Below are 18,388 nucleotides of genomic sequence, written 5' to 3'. Positions count from 1 at the left end.
GACAGAGAGAGAGAGAGAGAGAGAGAGAGATCTTTTATCAGCTGGTTCACTCCCCAGTTGACTGAAACGGCTGGAGCTGAGCCAATTCAAAGCCAGGAGCCAGGAGCTTCTTCCAGGTCTCCCACATGGGTGCAGGGGCCCAAGGACTTGGGCCATCTTCTACTGCTATCCCAGGCCATGGCAGAGAGCTGGATTGGAAGTGGAGCAGCTGGGATCCGAACCAGTGGCCATATGGGATGGCAGCACTGCAGGCGGCGGCTTTACCCGCTACACCACAGAGCCGGCCCCAAATGTTCTTAATTCTATAGCTTTTAAAGTCACCACCCAACAGCTAGAAACTTGGTTACACTTGCCTCGTTTTCCCCACACTGAGAATGCCTTTGCTTCAAAGAATCTAGAAGTTTCTGAGAGCTGGTTTCCTGCAGAGGCACCTGTGATGTTACCCTCCCCCGAGGACGAAGGGTGCTCCGCACAGGATGGGGCACTAAGGCCTAGCGTGGGCCCAGGGGAGGCTGACAGTGGACCAGAGGCTCCCAGACCATCAGGCCATGGGACACGTCCCTCACGACTGGACCAAGGCCATTACCACCGGAATGGGCTCCGTATGTCAGGGTGGGTTCCTGATTGAAAAGAGGAGTTGGGTCCCCTTCCCCTCTCTGTCCGTCCTGCCCTCCTGCCGTGCTATGGCACAGCCCACAGATCCTCCCCCTCCCGCCCCCCCCCCCAAGGCCAGGCCCCCCTTGGCCATCTCACTTCCTCAACCACACAGGGCAACAGTTGAGAGCCCGGGGCCTGTGGGGACCAGGTCAGTGCGGACCCCAGGGGAAGGCTTGTTCCAGGGTCCCTGCCCAGCCCCCAGGGTGAGAAGCCCTGACACAGGTGGCCAGGAGAGGCAGACACACAGAGCCTGGTACAGTGTCCGTCCCCAGATGGACGCTCTCTCCACTGCCCGGACACCTGGCACCGGCCCCCAGTGATGTCCCAGCTCACCCATCTGTGCCCTCCCCACACTGGGCAGCAGCACCCTGGCCGCGAGGCCTGGCCAGGGTGATGGCCGAGGTAGTACGCGCCTCAAGGGGCCCATGTGGTTCCTCCCCCAGAGCTATTCCTGGCCTGGAAGCCTCCCTCCCAGCCCCCCGCCTGACCTGACCCCACAGCTGGGAATCGTTTGCGGGGGTGGGGCGGCCCCTGGCTATATAAGCCTGGACCAGAGTGGCCCAGGCACCCTGGAGGTCCAGGCCCTCCACGCTGAGCCCTGCTCGCTGCAGCCTGAGCCCAGCCAGCCCAACAATGACGGGAAAAGCCGCCTCCGAGGCCCCTGCCTCCGGTCCAGAGGACACCACGTCTGAGCCTGCCAAGGTGCCCAGCACAGAGCCGTCCGGAGAAGCGGAAGCCTCGGGCCCCACCACGGAGGGGCAGCCTCCGCAGCCACAGGACCCTGCCTCTCAGGCGCCTGCCCCCGAGGCCCCCGCAGCCCCTGCAGAAGCCCATGCAGAAGCCCACGCAGAAGCCCACGCAGAAGCCCACGCAGAAGCCCCCGCAGCCACTAAGCCTGCACCCTCCAGTGAAGGTGACCAGAGGAGGGGCAGGTCTGGGGAGGCGGGGATGCGGGCAGAGGAGGGGCTCCCCCACTCACCCGGCTTCCCACTCAGATATCCCCAGTGCCCCCCTGAGGCTGGCCTTGGAGGACGTGAGCAGTAGCTCTGTGACCGTGAGCTGGGAGCCCCCCGAGAAGTTGGGGAAGCTGGGGATCCAGGGCTACGTGCTGGAACTCCGCCGAGAGGGAGGTGCGTGCTGGGGGCGCCGGGTGTACCCCAGCAGAGGGCTCGGGAGGGCAGCGGGACCCGGGCTCACAGAGGCGGGGATGCACCAGCCCCTGCCCAACGTGCCCCACTGGGGTTCCCCTGCTGCAGAGGACCCTGCTCGGAGGGTGGTGCAGGAGAGGGGCCGTGGAGCTGGGGGGGGGTGGTTAGAGGGAGAGATGGTGAGCAGAAATAGGGGAGGCGTGGTGAGACCCAGCCAAATTCCTGCTGCTGCTGCCCCAGCCCTGACAGCCAGGTTCAGCCTGGCCCCTGCCTCTGCCCCCTGCCTTGCTGTGTGACTTCGTAAACATGCCTGGCCCTCTCTGGGCCATCAGCCACTTCCTCTCTGGCTGCGATTGTAGGGCTGGAATGTGTCTTTGATGCCACTGCACAATCAGAAGTTGGGGCTGGGGAACAGGCCCAGAGTTGGGGGGTCAGCTTCCCCGGATGACCAGCGAGAAGGGAAGCCGCACGGCCAAGGCCTCACGCTCTCCCCGCCCCTCAGCCTCCGAGTGGGTGCCTGTGAACCCCCGGCCTCTGATGGTGACCCAGCAGACCGTGCGGAACCTGGCTCTTGGAGACAAGTTCTTCCTGCGCGTGATCGCAGTGAGCCTGGCGGGCGCCGGCCCCCCGGCCGTGCTGGGCCAGCCCATCCACATCATGGAGACCATTGGTAAGACCCCTCCTCGCCTTGCCCCCCCGCCCTCATGTGATGGAGAAACAAGCAGAGGGCCCCGGGCAGCCACCCCCTCCCCCACCCCCACACACTCACACGCACGGGCCACAGCCGATCACCTCTTGCCGGTAGAAGGTTCCAGCTTCCTGGGCAGCGAGGGGCCTCTGGAGTTCACAGAAGCCACTTCCCTGAGTGGCCCGAGCACTGGGGAAGGGGCTTCCCGATGCCCACCAACAGAAAGAAGCTCAGGTTCCCAGGGTCCCAGAGCCCAGACCCTCTCTCTTCCTCCTCCTGTCTCCTTCGTCCCCCAGCAGCCCGAGATTCTTGTTCCATGCCCCCATTTCCTATGGCCCGGGTTCCTGCCTCTCCTCCGAGATCTGGAACCGGCGGGAGGGCCCTGGCGGGAAGAAGCAGAGGGGCTGCAGAATGCCCACGAAGGCGTCTCCATCCCCAGAGGGCAGCACCCACTGGGCGCTGGGGGCCAGCTGCTCTCCCCGTGGCTGATATTTCTATCTGCAGGGTGCATTAGTCTCAGTGCTGCCCCCGCCCCCTGCCAGGGCCGATCAAGTTTCAGTCTCTTAATGGCAGTGAGTCACTGGGTCTGATCTCAGGTCTCTGGGGACAGAACAGGGCCCCAGGGTGAGAAGAGATGTGGGCAAGCAGGTGGCCCGGAGCCTTCTCCACCTTCCTCTCATTTCTCCCAAAGAGAGCAGGCAGTGCCTGGCAGAGGTGTGGGTGGATCCTGGAGGCAGCCTCTGGGAGGAGAGGGTACCAGGGCCACAGGAGGGGTCAAGTTCAGGGTCAAGGAAACCCTCAACTCTAGGCCTGAGAGGCAGGGCAGCCTTGGGGCTCAGGAGCTTAGATCCTCACAGCTGGAGCACCCAAGCCAAGCAGGCCCCCTGGGGGCCCAGGATCTCCCCCAAGATCACCCAGCCCTTCAGAGGCAATGCCGGCACTCGAGGCCCCCAGGGAGCGCTTCGTGTCCCCCCACCCCCCACCACGTGCATCTTCTCTGGCACTTCTCAAACCCCCAGGACGCTCCCAGCCCCCGAGTCTGGGTGAGACATCGCTCTCCTGGGGCAGCAGCTGCCCGGCTGGGCTGGCTCTAGGCTGCAAGTGCAAGGTAAACCCTCCCGGTCAGGAGGTTCTGGGCCTTCCCCAGGGCCCCGGGGAGCTCAGGCTCAGAGGAGCCTCCCGGGTCTAGCGCGTCGGAGGAACCAGCCAGACGCAGCACCCTTTCTCCATTCAAATTCCTCTGGCAGGAGAGGAGGGGATTTCCTGGAGAGAAGAGGCGGGGGAGGCCATGAGCGAGCAGGGAGCGGCCAGGCTCCTTGTGGGCAGGACAGGGTGGGGCCCCGTCCAGGACCCTCCCTGCCCAGCTGTCCCTCCCGGCCACCTGGGGCTGCCAAGCATTCCTGACCCCCTGCAGCTGCCCCAGGAGCGTTCCAAGCCTGATGCTCCCGAGCCCAGTGCCCGCTCAGCTAATCCTCGGAGACACACTGTCCCTTCTCACTGTCTCCTCCGCACCCTGCGTGCCACCAGCCAACTGTGGCCACCTGTTTGCCCCTGAGGAGCCCCAGCCCTGGCCCCAGCACCCAGCCAGGGGGAGGGGCAGTGGCTTCGACAGCTTCCCTGGTATTGCCTGGTGGCTGCAGTGGGTGCCCCTGGTTAGGTGGGTGTAAGGTGACTCCCTACCAAGGCAGGGGGCTGGAACAGTCCAGGAAGGACCTGCCAGCTGCGAGATGGAAAGGTTGTGGGAGGGGTGCATCAGGGAAGCATCTGAATCCTTCCAATAGGGCCTGGAGACAGAGGAATAGGAAAACAGGGTTCCCGGGGCTGCTTGGAAAGTCCTGGGCTGTGCCAGGTGCTGGGTGCTGGGTGCTGGCTTCGCAGGCAGGAGGCTCAGTCGCCTAGCCCAGGAGTGCAGTACAACAGGTGCAGCACCTGCTCCCCACCAGGGGGAGACCGAGAGGCCGCCAGGACCGTCCGGAGTTGGGGAATGCCTGGGCTGTGTGGCAAATCCCAGCCTGGCAGGGTCAAGGCGCCGCGGGAGTGCCCGGGATGCCTACCAGTTCACACCACGGCAGCCCTGCCCTGCCCGGCCAGCAGCCGGCTCTCAGCTCCCAGAAGACCTCACTGGGATTTGGGCCCCTAGATCAGGTTGGGGGGGGGTGAGAGGAGGCAGCTGGGACACACCCAGGAGCCTTCCTGCAGGCCTCTGCCCTCACCAGCTGTCCCACTGCTGTGCTAAGCCTAGACTCTTTGCTCCGAGGCAGAGGCCCCCAAGATCCGCGTCCCCCGCCACCTCCGTCAGACCTACCTCCGCCATGTGGGAGAGGCCATCAACCTGCAGATCCCCTTCCAGGTGGGTGCCTGGAGCCTGGGAAATGTCCGGAGTCCCCTGGGAGTCTAGCTGGGCCCCGCCAGGATGGCCTCCTCCACTCTCCACTGTGCACAGCCCCAGGACAGGCAGGCAGCCCCCAGGGGACCTGGCTGAGGACAGCTCCTGAGGCTGAGACCAGTGGGGCTCCCGGGCACGGGGTGGGTGTGGGCCGCTGCCCCTGCCCGCGCTCACCCTGAGGGCTCCTTCCTGTCAGGGGAAGCCCAAGCCCCAGGCCTCGTGGACACACAACGGCCAGGCCCTGGACACCAAACGCATGAATGTGCGCAGCGGGGACCAGGACTCCATCCTCTTCATCCGCTCGGCCCAGCGCTCTGACTCCGGTCGCTACGAGCTCACCGTGCGGCTGGAAGGCTTGGAGGCCAAGGCAGCCATCGACATCCTGGTGATCGGTACGGGGCCAGGGAGACAAGGCTGCCTCACGGGGACCAGAGCTCCCTGATCCTCCCCCTGACGGGGCTGATGGCTGGGAGAGCACGGCTAAGGGAGTGTGGCAGGAGCCAAATCCAGGGTGTGGGGACTCAGCGGCAAGTGCAGCCCTGCTGTGCTCACGGTTGCCCTCTGGTCCTGCAGAGAAGCCTGGGCCGCCCATCAGCATCAAGCTGTTGGATGTCTGGGGCTGCAACGCTGCCCTCGAGTGGACCCCGCCCCAGGACACAGGCAACACGGAGCTCCTGGGCTACACGGTGCAGAAGGCGGACAAAAAGACAGGGGTGAGGCTGCAGGGGTGAGGTGGGGTCCGGAGAGGGAGCGGAAGGCCCCCCGCTGAGTCAGCTAAGGACCACCCACCCAGACTCCAGGATGGGCGGGGGAAGCCTGGGCAGGACTCGTCCTCTCTCGGCTCCACTTTCCCTTCTGCCCAAGCTTGGCAGCCGCAGTGCTGGAGACTTCCTGTGCGGAGAGCTCACTTGGGAGCTTTGCTCAGGGGCGGTCTGGGTGGGGCTGAGACCCCGCCCTGCTAGAAGTCCCCAGGGGACGCTCAGATTGTGCATCCGGCCGCACTTTGAGTAACAAGGCTGAGAATTCTCCGAGGACCCCAGAGAGGTCCCCCAGGGGCCTCCTGTCCCAACTCAAGGTCCCCCAGGTCTAAATCGGCTGCTTCAGTCTCCCCAGGTTGGGGCGTCAGCTGGGAGGGCGAGGACGGGGGAGGGGGTGAGGGTGACCGGCCAGTCCGCCCCCCGCAGCAATGGTTCACGGTGCTGGAGCGCTACCACCCTACCACCTGCACCGTCTCCGACCTCATCATCGGTAACTCCTACTCCTTCCGGGTCTTCTCTGAAAACCTGTGTGGGCTCAGCGACTCGGCCGCGGTCACCAAGGAGCTTGCCCACATCCAGAAGGCAGGTGGGTGCAGCTGGCCTCCGGGGGGTCTCCAGTCTCTCTGCCTTCTCCTGGGTGCCTGCTCCCTGGGACTTTTGCTGCCCTCCCCTTCCCTGGTGCTGACACACATGTGTGCACACACACACCCTCACACCCTCACGCACACACAGAGGCACACATGCACGCATGCGCACACACTGCCGTGGCGTGAAAGTAATGGATGCAGCGGACGGATTTTAACAAATGCATCACAGCAGACCCATGCAAATGAGCAGGAGGCCGTGCACTTATTCTGCCAATACCACAGTCACTGGGTCCCAGGGGACCTTGGTGGCAGGGCCACGTGCCTGTGGGCAGAGAGCCTCCGGCATTTGCTGTGCTCTTTGGCCGTGTGCAGCAGGCACCGAGCATCAAGTCCCAGGCCTTTCTCCCTGTGGCCCTGCGTGCTCCAATGCCTCCCTCGCCCATGGCTGCGTGGGCTCCAGCAGATGCACCCTTTTTAATATCAGCCTGGGCTGCATAGAACTCGGAAGAAGTTCTTGTTTAAGAAAGGAAAGCCACTCAGCTCCCCAGGGACAGACAGACACAAAATGTGGTGTCCTGGATTCTGAGTCCACCTCCCGCCAGGTCAGCCCGCCTCTGGCCCGCCCTCTCCTCTCTGTCCTCCGCCGCTGGGAGGCGTTCCCCTCTCTCTGGATTCCATCTTTCAGCCACGCCTTGCTGCACAACGATGAGAATGAGGCCGATCCTAATGTGCCCCCGGACCCTCTCTGCCCCATTTTCTCCCCTATCCCAGCTATCGTGGCCAAACCCAAAGGATTCGTGGAGCGAGACTTCTCAGAAGCTCCCTCGTTCACACAGCCCCTGGCTGACCGCACCTCCACACCTGGCTACAGCACCCAGCTGTTCTGCAGTGTCCGGGCATCGCCCAAGGTGAGGGGCCGGCGGGCTGCGGGGGCGGGATCCCCCAGGCCTCTCCACCCAACCCCGAGGATGGCCCCATCCCAGCCACAGCCTTCCCAGCTCTGCCCTGACCCTGTCTCCCAGCCCAAGATCATCTGGATGAAGAACAAGATGAACATCCAGGGTGACCCCAAGTACCGGGCCGTCTCTGACCAGGGGGTCTGCACCCTGGAGATCCGCAAGCCCAGCCCCTTTGACTCAGGCGTCTACACCTGCAAGGCTGTCAATGCGCTGGGGGAGGCCTCCGTGGAGTGCCGGCTGGAGATCAAAGGTGAGGGTCTGAGGAGGGTTCAAGAATGAGAGGAGCCACCTGCTGGGAGCTGCGAACCCAGGCAGCAGAGAAGGGGAGTCCCAGGCAGGGCTGTCTGAGCGCCTTTCCCAGTGCGAGGTGGGGTGGGGGCGTGGAGAGGGCGTGTAACCTGGAGCCCCTCCGGTTCCCCTCCACCCCGTCCTCCCCCAGGCTCTAACCTGCAGGTTCTCTTCCAGCCTCGGCCACACACTGAGCAGCTGCGGGAGGAGAAGGCAGGTGAGCGGCTGGGCCAGGGAGGGGAGCACACGTGCAGGCACAGGCAGCTAGCACGCATGTGCAGAAACACGCGTGACACCGAAGGGCCGGGCAATGCTGGTCACGCCCGGCTCCGAGTGACTTTAAGCAAGGGGATTCCTCACAGAGCAGTGGGGACCTGGAGCCCCTGCCCTGCCTCCCCTCCCAGGCTTGGTTCTGCAGCTCTGGATCGGGAAGCATCTAGAACTGCGGGGGCAGGCTGGGGAGGGAGGTCTGGGGAGGGAAGACAGTGCCGCCCCTGCTGCCCCCACTGGCACCTCTGGCAGTAGTGCTGAGCTCTGCCTGCACCAGGCTCACCGAGCACCTTCTCCAAGCAGGTGCCACAGCCTTTAGGATCCGACCCCCAAGCCCAGGCCCGGGATCTGACTCCACAGAGGCCCAAGGCACCCTAGTCCACAGCCCCGGCTCGTGGGACCGTCTTTGCCGCTGCCGCTGGCCCCTCCCCGCCAAGGCTGGCGTCCCAGGCTTCCAGGGTGCATGGGACCCAGAGGGTGTGGGGGTTGGAGAGGGCTGCAGCGTTGTGTGCTGGGCAGGAAGCCCTCAAATAAAGGCGTTGTGGTGTAGCAGGAGGGGCCTCTCTGAGCGTGAAAGACGGGGTCGCCCGGGCGCCATCGAATGTCCCCATGAGGAGGGGGCCGTGGGAGGGGGCTCTGGATGTCACGGGGACTTTCCCGACACATGCATGTTCAGGCTCTTGCCGTCTGATTCGGGCTTTGCCACCTGGATGCGTAACCATGGCAACAGACACACCCTGGAGGGAACCTCGGCTCCCACAGCCTCCGCATCCCCTCCCCACTACTGCTTCTCCCAGAGGCCGCCCCGCCGCCCCCACGCCCCTGACAGCACATGATCTCCGCCAGGGTCCGGTCTTTTATTAGCCTCATGGCCTCACACCCGCCTCCAACAGAAGGGTCTAGAACCCCTTCCAGCAGGCCCTGTGCACAGAGGCTGCAGGCCAGGCCTTTCCCAGATCCCTAAATGCCTGGAGTCCATCTGTCAAGAGCGTCCCAAAGCCCCAGCCTGAGCTTTGGGCATCTAAGGTCCAGTGGACCTTCCTCGAGAGCGGTCTCCGGCCAGTCCTTGCCCGCCACTTCCCACCCCGCAGGTGCCCCGGTGAGCACCGACCAGGCCTGCAGGGACCCTTCCCCTCTTCGTCTTCCGGGGGGGGGGGCTGGCAGGCAGCATGTTGGCATGACTGGGGTTCCCCCTCCATTGGGCAGTATACACGGTGCCATCCGGCTGGCACAGCCAGGCGCCGCCCAGCGAGGTGCAGGGCAAGGAGGGCTCAGTGCTGCCGCCTGGTGGCTGTGTGAGGCCAGCACCCACCACTCCACCCCTGCCCACAGTCCAAGGGCTGGTGCAGAATAAAAGCCCAGGTCAGAAATGATTTTTGGACCCACTCTTTCTGCCTCTCCAAAGTGCGATCCTGAGCCGGCCGCCTGGCACCTGGCACGGCCCTGGGCAGAGTCCTTGGAGGTGGGGATGGAGGCTCCTTGAGTCCTGTCCCTTAGCTGCTTCTGAGCCCCTTCTGCTGCGCAGAGAAAGCAAGGCCAAGACACCCCCTCCCCACGTGCTGCTCCCCTCCCTCCCGGAGAGCATCCTGTCTTCTGCATCACCAACACCCCAACAAGCAGACCCCTGCCTGGCGCAGAAGTCCAGGCAGCCTCATCCGCCCACACGGCCCCTCTGCACACCCAGCCTCCCCGGGGACCACCCAGCCCTTGAACGGGGGCCCTGCTCACTCCTGGGACGGTCAGGCAGGTGGGTGGGCTCAAGACGCTCCTCGCGCCCTGGGGCGCGGATTCCCTCCCCACTCCGAGCCCCGGGGTGCAGGGGTGCACTCCTTTGGGAAGGGGCCCCTTGGGGCGGAGGGGAGGGGAGGACCGGCTGGGCTGGAAGAGCAGAGGGCAGCGCCTAGTCGTTGGGCTTCTCTTCCGGGAGGTCCTCGTCGCCGTCACCGGCGGGTGCAGGCCGGCAGCGGAAGTGGTCGTTCCAGATCTTGAGGAAGGTGACCCGGAACTTGTGGATGCGGAAGGCGTAGACGATGGGGTTCATGGCCGAGTTGCCGTGCGTGAGGAAGATGGCGGTGTAGACGAGGATGCTGGGCTTCTGGCAGGACGGGCAGAAGAGGGTGACGCAGTTCAGGATGTGCAGGGGCAGCCAGCTGAGGGCGAAGAGGAAGAGGATGAGGGCCAGCGACTTGGCGATCTTCAGCTCCTTGCCGTAGTACTTGTGCGGGTCTCCGGAGGAGGCCGACGCCTTCTTGCTGAGCTGCCGGCGGATCAGGTAGAAGACCTCCAGGTAGATGAGGACCATGAGCAGTAGCGGGGGCAGCACCCACACGAAGAAGTTGAAGTACACCATGTACTCCATGCTGATGACCTTCTCGAACTCGCACTTGATCACCGGCTCCCCGACGCTGCCGTTGGCCGCCCAGGCCCGCTGCACCTCCCGCAGGTTGTTCCAGCCGAACATGGGCGTCAGGCCCACCACGAGCGAGAGGATCCAGCAGCCGGCGATGGCCACCGCCGCCCTGCGCGGCGTCACCACCGCCTTGTACCTGCGGGCAAGGGGCAGAGTGAGGGGCTGCAGCTCTCCGGAGAGCCTCCTGGGCCCCGGTGAGCGGGCAGGGTGGAGGTGGGGGGTGCACGCGTCCACCAGGATCCAGGACAGTGCACCGGCTCCCTTCTCCTGCACAGAGAGGGACGCCGATCCGTGATAAAATCATGGCTGAAAATAGCCAAGGCTAATCAGGAGTTTTAAGGAAAAGACACGAGTGAAAATTGTTCACAGGTGCTGGGTACTCCCCTCGCCCTGCCCCACCATCTCGTCGCAGCTTTGTCATGTCCCTGGTGGTTTCTGAAATCTCTGGCAATGTGAAGACTGCCCATTTGAAAGCTGAGGAAACCGAGGCCTCACGGAGACCCATGACGAGCCCAGGGCCCACAGAAGTGCTTCCTAACACCCCGACACTGCCCCACACGGCCAGGCGATCGGCAAACCACCCCTTCGCTGGGCCGGCTGACACCAGCGTCCTAAGCAAAGCCTCCTACACCCCCTTCTGTTGACTCTGCCCCGTCCACCCCTGCCCATGCCACCACCCCGTCTCCACCTCTGTCTTTACTCCCATTCCCCAAAAAGGTTGGTGTGGAGACCCCTGCTCTTGGTAGGGTCCTTGCTGTGGAGCAGTGGGCCAAGGCACTGCTTGCAGCTGATGGCTCGTATGAGCACCAGTGTGAGTCCCGGCTGCTCCACTCCCGGCCCAGCTCCCTGCTAATGCCCCTGGGAAAGCAGCGGAGGATGGCCCGAGTGCTCGAGTCCCTGCACCCACGTGGGAGACCTGGATGCAGCTCCAGGCTCCAGGCTTCGGTCTGTTGTGGCCATTGGGTGAGTGAACCAGCAGGTGGGAAGACTTTTTCCTCTCTCCGTCTCCCTGTCTCTCTCTCTGCCACTCTGCCTCTCAAACAAATAAAATAAATTTTAAAAGAAGAACCAGCCCTGCACCCTGGACTGACTGGGAATGATCTCAGGAGAGAAAGATGTTCGCTGAGCCTCTACCATGTGCTAGAAACTTCCATGCTGTCGCGTACCGCTCAGCAAGCATCTCTCAGGGACTCCGTGGTTCTGTGCCTCCCCAGAGCTCCCGGGGAGAGAGGCAGACAACACAAAAGTCAGGGCTTGAACAGACAACTGCAGGCCCTAATGCGTCCTTCCAGGGAGATAAAGAATTTGTGAAGGGAGGGGCCGTCCAAGCCGCCTCCTATCAGGAAGGGGTGGGGGCGCGGCAGGGGCCCTCCCCCTCATGAGGGAGGCGGGTTTTACAGGCTCAGGGGCTCCCTGCTTCCCTTTATACCAACCCGGCCCGCACACTGCCCTTGGAGTGGATGCCAAGGGCTGGGGCTGCCCAGCCCCACACAGGAGCCGCTGAGCGTGCCCAGTTGTTATTTTCCAGGGCAGCCTCCAGAGATGGACGAGCGCCCTCCTGCCAGGCAAACAGCTCCTGAGCCCCCCGGGGGCTGGATGCCAGAATGCCTGACCGTCTGCTGCAGGCCCCTCATGCCCTGGCCAACAGTGCAGGGGGATAATCTGGAGGGCAGGAGAAGACAGGCGCCCCCTCGCCCCCCCATAGAAAGAGGAGTGCCAGCAGGGACATCCAGGACCCCGCTCCCCCTCTCCTTATCATTCCAGGGGACTCAGAGACCCTTCAGAGCACTGCCCCCTCCCTACTGGGCCATGGTGGCACCCTTGCACCCCCAGGCCCCCGACCTCGGGAGCTGACCTGTTCCCTCGTGCCTCACTCGTGTTTCTTAGACGCGAGCTGCAGTGGAAACCGATTCCACCCCTTTCCCATCCTCGGCAGAGCAGCCAAATCCATGCCCCCCATGGCAAAGCACAAGGGCCCCCCCCAGCTCAGTGCCCCCTCTGGAAGACGAGACCTGCTGCCCAGGCTGAGGACCCCACGGAACGTTGCAGGTGCAGCTGCTCCGGGGGCTCCCCGCTGGTGCTGCTCTGCCCAGCCCTGACCCCTCCACGCCCCTAAATGCACTTGCTCCTGGGAGAAGTCCAGGGTCTCCGGATGCTCGGCAAACACAGCCCAGAGGCTCCCCTCTGGCTTTGCTCAGGACGGCTCCGAGGCTCTCACTCCTAGATACCATCAGGTCCTCCCAGACACTACCAAGGAAGCTCTGGGCAGGCAGGGGGCGCTGTGGCACAACAGGCGCAATGCCCGCGTCCCTGTCAGAGCGCCAGCCCGAGTCCAGGCTCCCCGGTTTCTGACCCAGCTGAAGTAGATGGCAATAAATAAGCACAATGAAAGAGAAAGGGCTAGCGCTGTGGTGGGGCAGGCTGTGATGCCAGCAAACCGCACTGGAGCCCCAGTTCCAGTACCGGCTGCTCCGCTTCTGGTCCAGCTTCCTGCTAAGGCATCTTGGGAGGCAATGGATGATGGCCCAAGTCCTTGTGCCCTGCCATTCACGTGGGACACCCGGATGGAGTTCCAGGCTCCTGGATTCGGCCTGGCCCAGCCCCATCTGTGGTGGCCACTTTGGGGTGTGAACCAGAGGGTGGAAGATGACTTTTTCTTTCTGTCTCTCAGTCTCTTTCTCTATCACTCTGCCTTTCCAATAAATAAAATAAATCTAGAAGAGGAAGAAGGAGGCGAACTCTGGGTATGAATCTATGGGGAGGGACCAGAGGACGGTGCGTCCTCACCAGCAACAGGTGGAGGGTGGGGCCAGGTCCCAGCTCCAGCTTCCTGCGGCCAGCAGGGTTCCAGCAGGAGGGGGGGGGCAGGCATCCTGTCCTCCCCACGGCCCATCACTTGTCTCCTTGGCATCACATTTGCCACGGACACAGCCCTTGCTGGGTGTGGTCTCAGGTGGCCATACCCAGCTGTGCCGCACCAGGGAGCCACTCCCCAGGGGCTGGGACCCCGGGAGCAGCCCTGCGGCCTGCTGCAGGGCCCCAGGGCAACTGTGAGGCCTCAGGTGTGGAAGAGCCCTTGCCTGGGAGCTTTACCGTGGCCCTGTCTGGGTGCCGTCCAAGGAGGGCACTGGCCCGACCCAGGGGTGGGCCGGGAGCCCCCAGGAGCTGTCGCCCAGCCAAGGACCTGCATCTGGGTCCCCATGGCCTATGGAGGATGGGGAGGGAGACACCGACGGGGTCTTGGGTGGGGGAAGGAGGCAGCTTTGGGCTGGGGAGGGGCCTCCTCCTCCCACCCTCCCCTCACCCTTCCTGACTGCCTGGAGCCCTGGGGTTAAAGCTTTCCTGGGGCTCCTCCAGAACCTGGTCCCAGCAGACCCTGCAGTGCACGGTATCAGCTCCCATCTGTTTTTCTTGCTATTTTCTCCTTGGTGGGAAAGGTCTGGAGCCAGGACCTTGGCTGAGGTGGGGCCAGCTCTCACAGGAAGGGCCCAGGGCAGGGGAGAGACGCACCTCTCCCCAGACGTGGGAAAGGGAAGCAGAGGCTGCACCTTCCAGGCATGCACCGGAGTGGGGGCCTCACCAGCCCCAGCGACCGAGGTGGGACAGGGGACTACTGCTCTGTTTGCAGTGTGTGAATGCGCCTACCAGCCAGTATCTTCTTATTGATGATGGCAGCATGGGAAGGCGGGGCACCTGGTGAGCTAGGGGGCAGTGGGGACCCCAAGAGCGAGAGAGATGGCAGAGGGGCTGCTGCTGAGCTGTTAGAGCTGCCAGGGCGGGCCTGGCTCCACAGAAGGGATGTGGCACCGTGTGCACATGCAGCTCCCATGTCCAAAGAGGGCACAGCAAGGCAGCCGTGGGTTCCTCCCCGACACCCTGGCGGGGCTGCGCAGGAGGGCTCAGATAACGGGCAACTGCTGGACAGCAGCGAGATGGCATTCGCTCCGCTTTCCCCCAGACTTTACCTGTGCCTTTCGTATCCCCATTCCTAGCTCCAGCAACTGAGAACCAGAGAGACAGGGCAACACGCCCAAGGCCACTCAGCCCGGAAGAAGCAGAGACAGAAGCTGTGAGGCTGAGATGGGACCCAGTCCAAAGCCTGCACTGGCCCCAGTCCCGCCACTTAGGGAGACGGAGGCCTGGAGCAGGAGGCAGGAGCCGTGGTTGGGGTGCTTGAGACAAGCCTGGCCAGCACCGGCAGACCCCGGGACCACGTGGCCTGCTTGTTCTCTCTGGTGGCTACCGGCTGTCTAGGCGCCGCCCCTTTCACTCAGGAAGCAGACATTTCAGGTGCCAGGGCCCCGAAGCTCTGGTTTGGGAACACGGAAGAAAGCAGGCGCTCCTGCCAGCATCCTTTGTCCTGGAGGCGGGAGACAGGCGGCAGAGATGCCAAACACAGGCTTAAACAAACCAGATCAATTCAGAGGAGGGACACAGGGGGTCCTGGGCCAAGGCGGGCAGAGCGGGCAGGGCCCCTCCTCTTCCTTCTCCAAGGAGACAGCAGGGCGGGAGTTACCCAGGGGCCAGCCAAGCAGGAGTCCAAGTGCTGGGGTGGGGTCTCAGGGAGGAGGGCCAGAGCAGCCCCCATAGACACCGAGGTCCTGGGGAAGCTATTTCTTTTTTTTTTTTTTTTTGACAGGCAGAGTGGACAGTGAGAGAGAGAGACAGAGAGAGAAAGGTCTTCTGTGGGGAGCAATCCGGACTAGACTAAGTTACTCGAATTAGGACTTATTCTATGCATCTGCTCTCCTCTGTGGGGAGCAGCTCGGACTAGACTAAGTTACTGGAATTAAGACTTATTCTATGCATCTGCTCTCCTACAATATGGCGCTGGGAGAGGAGAGAACAGCTTCTACCCAGCTGCCTCCAGTTCAACCAATAAACTGTAGGACTTGCTCCTGATTGGAGAGCAGCGTACTCGGCGTGTGGGCAGCCAAGTTAGGATTGGCGGAGGAGGACTATGAAGGAGGAGAGAGACGGCATGCACCGGGAACATCTATGGGGAACATCTAGCTGAAGGAACACCCGTGCAGCCCCCCAGAGAGCCGGCCGGCGGTGTGCCGCTCCCCTGCGGAAGTGGGGAATGCGGCCAGGGGGAACTGCCCTTCCACGGAGGTGGAAGGGATAGTAGCCAACCCGGGAAGAACCAGCAGCAAACCCAGGGAGGGCCGAGCAGACGAAAGAACAGCGCAGGGTCCTGTGTCGTTCCCCCACGAAGACGGGGAGCGACAGTCTTCCTTTGCCGTTGGTTCACCCTCCAATGGCCGCTGCTGCAGCCAGCGCACCGCGCTGATCCGATGGCAGGAGCCAGGATCCAGGTGCTTTTCCTGGTCTCCCATGGGGTGCAGGGCCCAAGCACCTGGGCCATCCTCCACTGCACTCCCTGGCCATAGCAGAGAGCTGGCCTGGAAGAGGGGCAACCGGGACAGAATCCGGCGCCCCGACCGGGACTAGAACCCGGTGTGCCGGCGCCGCAAGGTGGAGGATTAGCCTAGTGAGCCACGGCGCCGGCGAGGGGAAGCTATTTCAGCGAAGGAGCCGCAGAGCCCACCTCCCTCGGCGGTGGAGCCATCTCGCTCGCCCCTCCTCGCTCGTGAGCCAAGGGCCCTGCGCTGGGGGCAGCAGATTTCTAGGGGAGAGGGGAAATGGGGGGACAGTCGCATCCCCCAAGGCTCCTGGACCCCTTCCCCCTAAGGGCCCTGCGCTTCCCTCGAGCCAGCAACTCCACGCTGCCCAGACTCCTCTCCATGCGCGGTTGGCCACTGCGCGACCTGCTCTCTCCTCACTCAGGTCGCAGCTCAGATGTCGCCTCCTCCCAGAAGATTCTGGACCCCCCGCCAGAACAGCCTCTTGCCAGGTTCAGCGTCCTCCCTAGAGCCCATACCTCCCCGGCCCTGTGAATGCGTCCGTGGATTGACTGCATTTCTCTCCACTAGAACACAAAAGCCCACCAGCACGGATGCCTGACTGCGTGTCCACCACGGCACCCCCAGGAGACCGTGCAAGAACCATTTGTTGAATGAATGAATGAATGCAGGCAGGCAAACGTGAATTAACAAAGCCATACACCCACTTACTCAGAAACAACTGATTGAAGAACTACCAGGAGCACATCTCGGGGAAGCAGAGATAAGGCCTAAGCGGCTGCTGCTCAATTAGAGACAATCAGATTAGCAAGGCTTGGCCCTAGCCCCAGAGGCAATTACAGAGCCCTGGCTGTTCCAAGGATCCCCTGCCGCATCAGACAGCCTCGGCTCCCCGCCGGGACACAGGGCTGCAGTGACACGCGCCTCTGCCCAAGTGCCACCAGGCCACCAGCCAGCCACTGACACGTCCCCAGCAGCACCGGGCCTCGGTGCTGTCCCTGCCTACGTTGAGGCCTGCAGAGGCTCCGCTGGCCGGAGGTGCCACCCCAGACGCTACCTGCCACCTCCGGCAGCTGCCGTGTGTGTGTCCAGCTCCTCCCTGGCCCCTTTGCCTCATGAACAGTTCAAGGTCACTTCCACGGGGGGCCCAACTGCCCACAGCCTCAGAGGAGGGCTCTGTAGACACATCAAGGACTGGCTTTCAGAACGGGAGAAGCCCACGATGCCACGGAGTGACGAACACAGGGCCTGGGCAGGCAGGGACACATCAGACAGGGAATAGAGAAGGGGCGGGCTGGGCTCTGGAGCCCCAAAGAGTCCCCTTAGTGGACTGAGGGGCCAGACAGACAGGGGTTCAGAGGGGACACCCGGTGCCCACATGGGCAAGGCGGCGTGTGCAGTCTTGAAGCTGTGTGTCCCGGCAGACCCCCAGCCTGCGCTTCCCACAGAAGAGCTGGGGGTCAGAGAGGCCCCTTCCTCCCTCCTGCTGTCCCAGACCTGCCTCTGCGCTTCTGCCTGGGGGAGCTTCCTGTTGTTAACTCACCAGGGACCTCACTGTCTCCCCCCCCACCCCGTGGCTTCTCAGCACCTCGGCACAGTACCAGGTAGGCACAGTACCAGGTAGGCACCAGCAGTGACATCCTGCTTCGGGCCAGCCCCCAGGCTCTGCCCACCTGCCAGAGGCCCCGGCCAATCGCCCAGACTCAGAAATGGGAGTCACCTTGGAAGAGGAGAGAGATGAGAGAGGATCCACAGAGCAGGCTTGGTCAAGATCATCATGGCCTTTCTGAGGACAGGGGTGTGAGTGTGTGCACGTGTGTGTGTGTGCCATCCTGGGCCAAGGCCAGAGTGGGGGCCCCCCTGGTCCCTGCCACCTGCTCCTCACTGAGGCACTGGGGCAGGGAAAAGAGCAGGAGGGTGGGGCAGGGCGGGGGTGGAGGGAGTGATCCCGCAGTTTTGCAAGGTCCCGACCTGGCACTGTCCCTGAGATGGGGCCTCAGGTCCCAGCTCCGGCCCCGGCCTGCCTGCTGCCTGCTGCCAGAGGAGCTCCAGGCCACTGGGACTGAGAACTCACGGGTCCCAGGCCAGGGAAGTCAGGCTTTCAAACGATTAAACTGCTTCCTTGCAGAGAGGGCTTCCTCCCAGAGGAGAACAGGAAACCAGATACAATCAAAGGCGCTGGGCATACTCTCGGGGGCCAAATATTTAACAGTAACATGGCCCAGGGGAGTCTGGCTGGGGGCCCTGGGGAGGGGGCGGGCTGTGGGGCCTAGCAACCCTGTCCTGACTCAGGCTGCTCCAGGCCCTGTGGTCACCAGCAGTCTCCAGCACCAGCAGCCACCAACAGCCCAAAATGGGGTCAGCCCCACACCCCTGGGGCGACAGAGGAGGAGCCAAGCTCTGGGCGGATAAACTGATTAGGTCCTCAGTGTAATGGCCTTGGAAATTAGCTCCCAGCTCAATGGGAGAGACAATTAAGTTCCCGTGTAGGACTCAGACTGTCCTCTACCGAGTCACCACCCTCCCTTGGCCCTCCTTCAGATGGGGAGCCCCCTGACCACAGGATGGGGCAGAGGAAACACAGGCCCCACCCGGAAGAAATTCTCAGTCTGATGGTGGAGGCCCCGCCACTGAGCAAAGGGAGCAGAGCTCCTCCTTTGAAGAGACAGCAGGTGCAATGCAATACCCAAGGCCAGAGTCCCCGGTGACAGCCCCCAGGTCACACGGGTACCTGACGTCACGCAGGCTGCCCGTGTGCCCAGGGATGAGACAGCTCCTGTCTCCTGTCCCTCAGAGCTTGGGGTGTGCTTGGAGGCTGCAGAGTGGGGCCTGGGGTATGTGGGGGTCCTGATTGGAGGAGGCAGCTTTCCA

The 18,388-nt window shown here is 63.3% G+C and overlaps 2 protein-coding genes across 11 annotated transcripts in view; one reads left to right on the top strand and one right to left on the bottom strand.

The window, feature by feature from the left end:
• ADORA1 (adenosine A1 receptor) overlaps positions 1-18,388 on the bottom strand; it is an 83,921-nt gene that overhangs the window by 44,727 nt on the left and 20,806 nt on the right. For 8 of the 9 annotated variants that reach the window (XM_089311324.1, XM_089311322.1, XM_089311326.1 and 5 more), the window contains one exon: positions 8,584-10,287. The exons of the other annotated variant lie outside the window; for it this stretch is intronic. In XM_089311324.1, coding sequence (XP_089167450.1) covers positions 9,642-10,287 — 646 coding nt within the window. In that variant the 3' untranslated portion in view covers positions 8,584-9,641. Of the gene's footprint in view, positions 1-8,583; positions 10,288-18,388 lie in introns of those variants that run through there. 9 annotated transcript variants of the gene reach the window in all.
• MYBPH (myosin binding protein H) lies at positions 1,034-8,293 on the top strand. 2 transcript variants are annotated; one of them, XM_008268559.5, is made up of 11 exons: positions 1,034-1,570; positions 1,653-1,787; positions 2,308-2,475; positions 4,755-4,843; positions 5,076-5,271; positions 5,453-5,592; positions 6,064-6,223; positions 6,996-7,132; positions 7,247-7,433; positions 7,649-7,688; positions 8,045-8,293. In XM_008268559.5, exons 1-10 carry the CDS (start codon positions 1,291-1,293, stop codon positions 7,663-7,665), a joined length of 1,509 nt encoding a protein of 502 aa, XP_008266781.2. In that variant the 5' UTR covers positions 1,034-1,290; the 3' UTR covers positions 7,666-7,688; positions 8,045-8,293. The 2 variants fall into 2 exon arrangements, with proteins under 2 accessions (XP_008266781.2, XP_008266782.2); XM_008268560.5 differs by having other exon boundaries at positions 1,212-1,570; positions 8,042-8,293.

The sequence above is a fragment of the Oryctolagus cuniculus genome, chromosome 13, assembly GCF_051225735.1.
Source record: "Oryctolagus cuniculus isolate XC-2025 breed Fujian yellow rabbit chromosome 13, ASM5122573v1, whole genome shotgun sequence".
In the NCBI taxonomy this organism is placed as follows: Eukaryota; Metazoa; Chordata; class Mammalia; order Lagomorpha; family Leporidae; genus Oryctolagus; species Oryctolagus cuniculus.
The sequence above is the reverse complement of the archived record's forward strand: the minus strand, read 5'-3'. Positions and strand labels throughout refer to the sequence as shown.

Excerpts from the sequence above, each read along its gene's own strand:
- MYBPH (XM_008268559.5), top strand. The coding sequence starts at position 1,291 with ATGACGGGAAAAGCCGCCTCCGAGGCCCCTGCCTCCGGTCCAGAGGAC. Across the intron at positions 1,788-2,307 it reads GGAACTCCGCCGAGAGGGAG|CCTCCGAGTGGGTGCCTGTG; the intron begins GTGCGTGCTGGG and ends CCCGCCCCTCAG. Across the intron at positions 6,224-6,995 it reads TGCCCACATCCAGAAGGCAG|CTATCGTGGCCAAACCCAAA; the intron begins GTGGGTGCAGCT and ends CCCCTATCCCAG.